This window comes from Xiphias gladius, chromosome 17 (assembly GCF_016859285.1).
Source record: "Xiphias gladius isolate SHS-SW01 ecotype Sanya breed wild chromosome 17, ASM1685928v1, whole genome shotgun sequence".
Taxonomy (NCBI): Eukaryota; Metazoa; Chordata; class Actinopteri; order Istiophoriformes; family Xiphiidae; genus Xiphias; species Xiphias gladius.
The window spans coordinates 2,101,871-2,113,270 of record NC_053416.1 but is presented as its reverse complement, the minus strand read 5'-3'; the positions used below and the strand labels follow the sequence as shown (position 1 = coordinate 2,113,270).

Genomic DNA, 11,400 nt, shown 5'->3' with positions numbered 1-11,400 from the left:
CAAAACCGTCCTGACCGAGACATTTCACTCGAGCCAAAACAAATGTTTTATCTCATTTAGGTCAAATTTAATATTAAAGAGAAAAATGTCTGCCGGCTCAACATACTGCATTTTTATTTCGTGGCATCAAAATCGACATTTTTTTAACAAAAGGTTAAAATTTTGAATAAAAATAAAAAAAATAAAGAAAAATACAACGTTTCCGTTCTGTGATGTTTAATATGGGAGTCAAATCAGGCATCTCAATGAGGTTTTCTGTACTCGGATTAAGACCTGAACCGTGTAATTCTAACCCACCTGATCAGAGTTCAGTGACTCAAACTGGGTCAATTGGCCAACTGTGTTGTAAACTGCAAATTTCTGCGCTTTTTAACGTGTCTGGAAACTCGTTCTCGACACCCAACTGTATGCGCCTCCGCTGCAGAGCGAAACCTGATGCTGCGGACACGACGGCAACACAGCTGAAGCATTAAAGGAAGATCTGAAACCCGTCCTGTACCTATTTGATAACAAGGACAAGAGGGGGAGGGATGGGAAAGACATCTGCGGATGAAACACGAGAGAAATGTCCTTCCTCTCACTGCAGGTTTTAATTATTCAATCGTCCTCTTCTGTGAATTCTGTCACAGTCTGACTGTCCTGTCTGTCGTCTGACAATCTCCAGTCTCTCCAGAATGAGACCCGTCTCATTCCTGATGCGGGGAAGGACATCAAGTCCCGAACAGGGTCTACAACCCCGCTACTGGACCATCGGCTGTGGAACGGCCAAAGTGTTGATGAAGTCCTCGTAGTGCTGCGGGTGGCAGCGCTTGTACTCGTTGATTTTCCTCTTGATCTGTTTGGGTGTGTCCTGGTAGTAGTTCTTCTCATCTCTGGCCATCGCCTGCAGGGAGGAGGAAACAACGGGACAGTCGGTTTGGACCAGACAAAACTTTGTGACATGTCGGGCACTCGCTGCAAACTCTTGTTTAAAAAGTTACTGTCTCATTACAACCACCTTTGAACCAAGATTAAAGATTTATACAAATGCTAGCGCCCCCGTGAGGCTGTAATGCTCATTAATTACCAGAAAACCACGAGCCAGAAAAGAAAGGACGGTGGCTATTAGTTGCGAAGGTATCCCGTCGAAAGTGTTGAACCAGAGGGAAAAAAATGTAAGATTTATTCGGTGCTGCTACATGAAAGGTCAGAGGGGACGAGATGGACGGACAGACCGCCTGACATCGCTAGAGGAAAAGTCTAACGTCCTAAAAAAGTTGTCTAACTGGGAGCACGGGTCCATTCTCTGGTCTGAAGTTCAGTACAAACCTTCAGTCTGCTCTCACGATGTTGTGTTGATCACGAAACAAATTACAAAAAAACAAAAACAAAACAAAAAACACATTTTTGAGGGCAGTTATAAATAATACATCATCGCAGTCATGAAGGTGACGGACACACACACACACACACACACACACACACACACACACAGTATCCTCTCTTGTTGACTGATTCTGACTTGGCAGTGCTCCCGGTAATGGCTCCTATTTAAAGCAACCGTTGAAAATCCATTTGAATGAGGCACTTTTCTGATAAAAGCTCAAGTAATTTAAACTTCTTGCTGCCAGTAATAAAATCTAACAGCACGCTGAGCGTGTCCCTTCAATCTGAAGTCGTGAGAGAAACCGAAATCGGCAGCTATGAAATATCATGGAGCCCAAACCTTATTTGTCCTTCAGCTGTGCAGCTTCATTTGAAACTCCCAGGCAAAACAAACAGAGGACGCCTTTATCATCAGGTGCACTCGATAAAAATAATCAACTGAAAAATTAAGCTTCCTTCACAGCAACTGAGCAGGTCCAACGTGGCACAAAGAGAACGTTTTTGACCTTGGGAGCCAGCCCTCGGAACTCAAATGTCAGAGTGTCCTTGAACACACCACCAGGAAAACTTTTCCTCAACAGTTCTCGAACACACAGACCAAGTCCAGCTGGTGGATATCTGACATCAAGCTATCTCCACCTCACGGTGCTCTATGTAAAATGCTCTCCCAGCAGGTGATGCTCAAGCTTCAAACTAACTTCAACCTGCCGATGGCGCTCTCTCTCACACACGTGCGCCGAGTTTAATAAACTTCCTCGACCGGCTCCGCACGACCAGCTTCTGTTGTTCCAACACTGTGATGTGTGGCTTTGATTAAACAACGTGAAATGAATGTGTACGACGTGTTAGCATCGATCTGCTGAGCTGAGTCTTAACTAAACGTAAGGGATCATTGTCAAAAGTCTTTATGTGTTACTGTTTTAAAAAACGATACATCGGCCGATATTCTTTTATTGTCTGATTTTTTAACAACCCTCAAATATTGATATGGTCATTAGCCTTGAAAATCCTGTATCGGTTGGGTTCTACTCATTGCCTACCTTAAGATCCAGTATCTGACAGCCCCTATTAAACATGTGGTGAATAACTAATCCGCTCTGTCCGGAAGTTTCATTCCATAAATGTGTATCAATCTGATCGTTGACTCGCTGTCGTTAGCGTGCCTCCACTGACGGGGTACCGAGGTGACGCGACTCATTGACATGAAAAGGTTTCAAGTCTCTGTCGGTAACGTGTCCGAATGCAATGAAATAATTAGGAACCGACGGATCCTCTGAAGGTAAGAAGTCGGTCTGAAGCTCAACGCTTGGAAAACAGATTGACAGTGAACTGCACTCAATACAAATACTGGGCTAAATGGAAAACCAGCGGTGGGGTCATTTGATCTCCCAGCTTTGTTACCGTCGCAACGTCGTCCAGGACACATTCAAGCGCGGGTCAAGGCTCTTACCTTGTAGTCGTCGCTGTGTTCTCGGATCATGTACTGGACGTACTCGATCAGGTCGGAGGATAACGTCTTGCTGTCCTTCTCTGGACGGCTGGCCTGCTCCTCCAGTTCTGCTCAGAACCACACAAACAGAAAGAAGGAAAAACATTTAAAGGACATTACCAAACCGTAGCGGCCTTCCAGAGACAAAAGAGTGGTTGTATTTTTTTTTTTATCTCGCTAGCTTTTCATGATCAACTTTTTCCTTCCATTTTTCTGTTTAACTTAACAATGACATGGAAATAAAAAGAAACGGAAACCATCTAATCTTTGTAAAATGAAAATCGTCAACAGAAATCAGGGTTTTCTGAGCTTTAACTTCTCAGCTTAGCTTCCGAGCTTTAATCCATTGAAGCTGCTGCCGAGGAGTGAAGGGATCCTAGGAGGCAGCGTGAAACGGTCTTCGTAAAAAAGGTGGCTACCAAAAGTTGTGACATTAAATGAAAGCAAAGGAGCAACTGCACAGACTTCACCCGCATTTACAACGGTGGCGTTTCTGTCTGAGAGCAATTCATTTCAATGGAATCTAACAGAGACGCGAGGACATAATGGTCACCAAAACGGGGAGGAAGGGTCCACAATGGCAGGAGCCGTCGTGGCAGCTATGCTGAAGAGGCAGCATGGAGTGGATGGTACACAAACTGAATGAGAGTATGACTGTATTTTTGTTTTTATTGCCAACAAATCCCATCAAAGACCCAAACAAACCATGAAATTATCCGACTAACAACATTTGTGTGTGTATCCACACCCTGATAGATCTTATGCCTCTGTGCCACAGAACTCCACTGTTAAAACACAGTGATTCACACTAATTCACCCCCCCCACACACACACACACACACACACACTGTCCTGCTGCCCCAAATACTCAGTAGCGCACCAAATGTCGATTGATCTGCCACTGAAAACAGGCCCCAACAAGTGCACTATTTTCTCCTGTTTGTTAAAAACTACAGTGATCAGCTGCTTTAGGAAAATCACTGAGCCTTTTTAAAACATTAAACCATATATTTGAGAGGTGTTTCTGAAGGTTTACGTCTTCAGTAGGAACCAGTGGGCCTGGGACTGACACCCAGAGACGGGGTAGGGATGTCAGAAAGCACCGAGGTCTTTTCATGGGATTTGTTGACAAGAGAAAAATACAGACCACCACCAGACTTATCCTGTTCCGGCGGAAGAGTTGATGCTGACTCAACTATTGTTGCGACGATTTTCTGGTTCTCGGCTTGATAAGCCTTCAGAGTTATTGATCTATTACTCAAAATCGGCCGTCGAATTTCACCGTCTCATCGGTGCCGCGTGGCAGCGAACCACGTGCAATTTTTTTAAATCACAGTGGATTAAAACAACACTTGTAGTGTGGCAGTAACAGTACTTTTCAGTTAGAAAGCATGCAGGATGTGAATAAAATACATTTTGAAGTGAAATATTCTGGTGTGGCCGGGAACTTAGCCCGACTCTGCCCCATTCAATGAGGCTCTAGCCCGATCCGGCCTGGCTAGGGACCCCTGGTGCAAAACAAATGAAACCTGCAGAATAAAAGAAAGTACAGTAAAGAAGTCTTAGAAAGAAATGACTTACGGTTGAGAACGTAGGGCTTGGTGACGCTGTTGACGGGAACTTTGGTCTCTCTGTCTACGCCAAGGAGCTAAACGTGGGAACAAAAATACGTTATGAAGAAAAACGGAGGTCATCTGTTTGTGTGTCGCTCGCTGTCGGAAGTCAACGCAATGAAACCCTGGAAAACAAGCTGCAGCCCAGAGGTCAAATTAACGTTAATTAACCTCAGGGAGAAACGGTTACAGCAACGGAGGGCGTGAAGTGAAGCCCGGAGAAAAAGAAAAAAAAATTAATTAAGCATGAAAAAATAAGAAGCATCCATATGAGTTGCAACTGATTATCACTGGTGTTAGGACCAGTTCAAGGTTACGATAATGCTATGAAAACCAACAGTAAAACAACTTGTTTTTAATGGATGAAACAAACATTTCTGCTAAAGTTCTAGTGAGAACACAGGTAAGTGGAGTGTTTCACTGATGCAGGAGTTACCATCCTTGCGAGACATTTGCTCCTGAAAGCCGCCGAAACAAAATGTATCCTAACAAATTTCATTTGCTTCTGTGCTCTCCAGAAAACCGTTCCAGGAAAAGCCAAATAGTTTGGTTTCTTAAAGAGTCTGGTTTTATCCGTATGTGTTCTTAAAACCAGTTATAGACATTTGATGGTTCTGACTGAAGTGGCTGTTCTTCTGGTTTCACTTGAGCTTGGTCCTCAACTCTCTGTTGCTCCCTTCTGGCACAAACAAAAACTACAGCATACGAGCACAAATGTTTTTAAATTCTGATCTGCTGGACACATTTGTTATTTACAGTTTATATAATAAGAGTTTTGATCTGTCAATTCCCCATATTCTCTGAAGTGGAGGCAAGAGTAAAGCCAGCAGCTGCAGTTTAACCCCGGAACATTTGTCATCTCTCCTCCCTTCTGTCCCGTCTATGTCTACGAAGTATGAATGAAGGCAAAAATGCCACAAAAATAATCTTTAAATAGCTAAATCAAAGTGCAAAAACAACGTATGTGACTGCATCCAAACTGCACAGAGCTAAAATTAGATGCGTTCAGGGACGTGCGATAAATGCAACCCTGACAGAATCTGGATGTAAGACACGTAACCTGTCTCAGCGTGGCCTGACTGTATGTTGTTGCTTCACTGGGTAGAGAGACCTAGAAAACAGCAGCCAAGAGCCAAACCCGCAGCAGTCACTCACTCTCTGTTTCTTTATTGGCAGAGTGCGGTTTGGGTCAAATGCCAGACCCATCTCCTGCAGGTTCCGGGACTTCTTGGAAAAAATGTCATGACATTTAATTCAATCTGGAGTGAGACAGACAAAAAAACAGGTACACAATGATAAATCTTACACATAAGAGAAATGAGACTGACAAGGGAAAAAACAAAAGAACAAATCAAGTCAAAAAAAAAAAAACAAAGAAAAAGAAAAAAGAAGACCTTCAGATGTTGGTCAGGAAAATTTAAAAATAAAAAAAAAAAAGAAAATAAAAAATAAAAAGAAAAATTAAACAAAAAATAAGTGAAAAAAGTTCATGAACAAATTAAAACTGAAACCTGAAAAATATACAAGGTTCAGGTTAAATAAACCTTAAAGAAAACCCAGAAAACAGCAGCTCAGGTTAAACCCAAAAAAAAACCTGGTCCGCAGCAGGTTCAGGTTAAACCTTAGTAAAACCAGGTCTTCAGCAGGTTCAGGTTAAACCTCACTGAAACCAGGTCTTCAGCAGGTTCAGGTTAAACCTCACTGAAACCAGGTCTTCAGCAGGTTCAGGTTAAACCTCACTGAAACCAGGTCTGCAGCAGGTCCAGGTTAAACCTCAGTTAAACCCGGTCTGCAGAAGGTTCAGGTTAAACCTCAGTTAAACCAGGTCTTCAGCAGGTTCAGGTTAAACCTCACTGAAACCAGGTCTTCAGCAGCTTCAGGTTAAACCTCACTGAAACCTGGTCTGCAGCAGGTCCAGGTTAAACCTCTGAAACACTGTCTTCTCCAGGACACAGTAGTACAATAGCGGGGGTTTAACTGATCATGTCACTTGGACCCACAGGTTTAAACCCGTCCTAAGCCTTAAACTGCGGCTGAGCTAATGACAGAGAAACAGCCCCAGTCTCTCCCAGATGGTGCTCACATGCCCAGCGTTAGCCAGCGTTAGCTAACATGCTAACGTCCCGCTCTGTCCAGCACTCACTTTTCTATCCTCGGATTGTATTTCTTGATGAACTTCTTCTTCATCTTCTTCCGGTCTTGGTTGTAATCGAACCTCTTCCTCTTGCCCGACTTCTTGGCTTTCGGCATCTTTGTGTATTTTTTTTTTTTCTTCTCTGTTTTCTCGGTACAGCGGAGGTTTGTCGGTCTGACGGGGACACAACGTGCGGCAGCAGCAGGAAACACGTATTTGTTGTGTTCCCGTCATGTGACCAAAGACGCGCCTTGTTTTCACCTTTGACCTTTCTGACTTTTTTTTTTAAAATAATGTTTTTTTTAATTTGAAAGTTATTTTTATTATTCTGACACCATTCACTATTTTTATGTGACACAATACATACACAGACTCGTGTTTTATTCAGTTCTAGCTTATTTTTTATTTTCTATTTCATTTTATTTTTTAAAAGAAATCTTACTCATGAGTCTTTTTTCACATAACACCTCGGGTTTCTTCTGTATCTTGTCTTGTGCTTTTTTATGTCTCGTGTAAAGCACTTTGAATCTCCTCTTGAATCGTTCTACAGACGTGCTATATAAGTAAACTTGCCTTGAATGGTTTGTGGCAGGTGGTAACTCTCGGCTAGATGTTCTGAACACATTGAAGCCAATAACAAACACAAACACACTAAGAAAAGAACAATTAAATCGATTTAAAAAAAATACAGAAACATCTCTAAAGCCACATCTTTGTCCGTTCACGTCAGAGTTTTTGATACCGTGGGGTTTTTTTGTTTTTTTGTTTTGTTTTTTTCATCATTACTTTGAGTCTCAGTGACAACTATGACTCTCCCTGTCCAGATGGAGTTGCTGAGTCAAGGGTTGGAAACATCTGCAGTTGCTGCTTTCATCCTCTAGATGTCAGACTGAGTCAAAAGAAACAAAAACAACATTAAAAAAAACCTTAAAAGCTTCACACTCATCTTTGTCACCTCAGATTTATTTTCGGTGGACAGACAAAAATGAAATTTTGGACCTGAGTCAAAGATAAAGTCCTCCATTTTCGCACCTACTCTCGAATTTAAGAATCAAACTTTGTCTTTGACTTCAAAAGCTCTGAAATTTAACGGCGCTCCAGATGTCTCTGAAGCCTGTTTGGGTCTTTGTTTTGTTGTTGCTTTTTTCCTGCACAATGAATGCATGAATTGTCTTGATTGTCTGCACTCGTGATTATAAATGACCCTTATTATGTGTTTTCTTTGATGTGCCTAATCAATCAGCAGCAACATTTTCTTCTTTTTGTTTCCATTTCAGCCAATCTAATCCCTTTTTGTCCAGTAATATATTATGAATATATCAGATTGTTGTGAATTTCACACATTAACTGCTACCGGAGAAGACCTCACACACGCATAATAAGAAATCATTGAGACCATTAGTGCGCACAGTAGTGCTCATTCTGAAGTTTAGTAGATACGGGTCATGGCTGATTCAGCTCACAGAATCTTTTAACGGTGGCGCTGTAACTCTGTGTTATTACGGTAACCTCCACTCCGTCATTCTATACATTGAAAAACTAAAGATGTATATTTATGAAGTTGTATTTCGTCCTATTTTTGTTTCAGACGGAAGAAAACGCACCAAGGCCCACTAACCTCAGCCCTGAAATACCCTCAGTTTAAACCTGTTGTCCAAATAACACATTATCAATTCTTTGGAAGTGATATTAAATATAACTAAATATAAAACAATCAAATTTCATTAAACATGTACAAGTTAGAAATTCTCTTCAAACCCACCTATACATAATGTTCCCTTAGTATTATTTAAGATTTACATCTGTAAAAAAGAACCAACAAAAAACCTGTTCTCCAACATACGCTGTAAAGTTGTAGAAAGTCAAACAGAAACAAGGGACTTGGTCGTGTTTTTTTCTGGGAAACCGGGAAGACTTAGCAACCTGGATTACAACTGGTGCGTATAACAACCAAATAAATAACAAGGAGACTCAGAAACATTGACAGGAACTAAAGACGGTTGAATGAAAAGAAAAAAAACAGAAATTATTCACTTGATAAACAAAATCCTCAGCTCCCTGCCTGATGCCGTCTTGCTGCTGAGAAGGTTCAGCTTTCCTGAGAATGATCAGTCAAGAGAACATTCAGCCCCATGACGTGGGTTTGAGACATCTTCACATCTTCACCTCCGGCTAAATGACCTAGTGAATTAAGGTTAAAAACACCGACACACTGACTAAAAGATAAGGTAGAGCCATAGAAAGATAAGATGGAGAGAGAGAGTGTCTACATCTTTAAAGCGGCTCTAATTGATGATAATTTATCAAATGACAACGTGAAAACAATGTGAAAATGTGAAAGGGGTCATTCACAGAGAATTATCAGCTGAATCTGCAGCTCCACTCGGCTTTACGCTGCTTTACAGTGAGTCTCAGCTCGTTGTTCATGTGTCCTGCCTGCAGCTTTACTGCTCCGGTTCACTCCCACCGCTCTCATGGCCTCGTTTTTCGGCCGCAGCGGGCAGATGTTTTCAGAGGAACAGCTGTAAAGAGACACCGTCCTAGACCTGCTCAGCAGCAAACAGCAGACGGACCCAGTCAGAGAGCAGCTGGCGAACACAGTGGAGCATTTAGCAGCTGAAGAGCCAGATGTTTCCCTCAGGAGCTGGTGGAGACCAAAACCAGAGCTAAAAGAGAGGGAGTGCTGGACTTGGATTCATCAGGTGACACAGACACCAGATCCAGACGAATCATCATTTGGTCTGTAACAGCTGAATGTGGAAACTGTTCAATATATCAGCTTAAAAGGTGATGATATTTCAGTGTTATGTTTGTTGCTGCTTCTCCCAAGTGGCCAGATTTAAACATATAATTTATAATATCTTTTTTCTTCATTAGCTTCCAACCAACATACTTTTATGTTTCTGTGCCTCTTGAGGGGGCGTTTTAAACTGCTAAACTGTGCTCAGCACCAAATTCATGTCCATACTTGTCATACTCTTTTTTATTGCTTAGTTGGTGGATATAAATCAGTCTTTAGAGGCAAAAATAACACATGTTCTTATTTTAAAAGCTGTGTTATTCAGAACTAAAAACCCCTTTAAGCCCCTTTAGGTGCATGTTGGAATATTTAACTATATATAAGTATTACAGGTTTACTTTTGTGCAAAGTCTTATCCCTGATAGATGATGTTCCTCAACTGTTTATGTCCTCTTCTGGTTTGGGGGAGAGACCTTTTAGGTCTCTGCTCTGTTCAAGTCACGCTGTCCTCCTCGTCACCGAGCAGCTGAAGAATCCGAGGGCGGACGAGGGTCGTCTCCAAATAAAAGTTTGGTCCAGAGAGTCGGTTTTGAAAGCCAGATCCCAGAGAGGCAATCGGTGAGCGACAAATACTGATGGGTAACTCCATCAACCCCCAGCCTGATATGAGCTGCTGTCACCGGTGTGCATGACAACACAGTGAGAGTCTTTCCTAATGCACCTTTAATGCGCCGTGGTGCTTTCATTGATCTGTGCAGGGAAAGATGAGCCACGAAGCGCAGCAGCGCCGGAGTCAGCGAGCTATTGATTTTTGTATTTGTAACAGGGCATCAATCTGATGTATCCAACTGATACATCCGTGGACACCGAACCCATAAGAGGAATAGTGTTTCCTTCACAGTGTATTGATTTAAATATCGTGACCTACGTCATCGTGAAACACAAAAGAAACGGATTGGAATATTTTTATCAGCTGGAAAATTAGCACATCAGTCCGTCATAGGGAACTCAAAGAGGTACGAAAGTCACGGTACATGGATCCGACCCTGCCAGATGTTCACTGTCAGCCTCACAACTGTGGAACCTTTCGGTCATTTTTTAAAATAGCAATAATAAAAAAATATATATTTGTGAAACAACTTTACATTGTTGTATCTGAAAAACAAAAATGTCCAAACTGATCCATGATACGAATCCTAATGCATCACACAGAACTCAAAATACTACGATCATTTTTGGGGAATCAATCAATCCTTTCATCTTTAAAATGTCACAAATAACATGAAAACCTAATAAAAATGGCAGGTATATCAAGGACATTTTAAGCTAGCAGAACGCCGGCAGGTCTTTGGCCGTTTGAAAGATGCATCCAGCAGTGGTGACTCAAGATCCACACACTCTCTTTTTTCAGTATTTCTTAGTCATACATCTCCAAAAAGGGCGAGTGGACCCTGAGTTAGGATTATTTTGTCAAACTCCTTTTTCCAAGGTAAAGCTTCTGGAGTTAACTCAGGTTCACTGTGGTTAATTTGCCTTATTTTTTTTTAAACTGTTCTCCACCCTGACGCACGGTATCCGCTTCTCCGGCACAAGCTCAGCCATAAGTCTGACTCCATCATTTTGTCCGGAGCCCAGAGTTCAGGAAAAGGGACACACATCTCGAGGGATAATCACTCGGGACATGATTACGGAACAGTTCAAGGTTACAAACACAGCTGTCTCACTATTCATACACATGGATACAACAGGAAAATGTAAGAATAGAACTATAATTCAGTGTTTTTGCACGTAAAGTGATTTTATCCCAACTCGTTTTGTGACATTTTTGTTGAAAGTCTCTGTATGCCACTGTAAATCACTGTAAAAGAGAAGGATTCAAAGTTTGTTTTTTTTTAATCCTGATAATAATAATAACAATAACCTGGACTGCAGACATAAATGAAATACTGTGTGAAAGCCCCACATCAGAGCTTTCAGCTGGTCTTTCTCAGCTTCTCCCTCCAACACGCCAACAAAAACCTCATAACGATGCTCTGTATGATAAATACATGGGAGTTAA

General features: G+C 41.7%; 1 protein-coding gene across 1 annotated transcript; it reads right to left on the bottom strand.

The window, feature by feature from the left end:
- On the bottom strand, positions 1–6,825 carry nop16 (NOP16 nucleolar protein homolog (yeast)). Its single transcript, XM_040149584.1, is given in 5 exon segments — positions 1–883; positions 2,816–2,922; positions 4,436–4,502; positions 5,623–5,694; positions 6,580–6,825. Coding segments are annotated over 5 exon segments (528 nt in total). The 5' UTR covers positions 6,718–6,825; the 3' UTR covers positions 1–739.
- Positions 6,826–11,400: the final 4,575 nt, after the last annotated feature.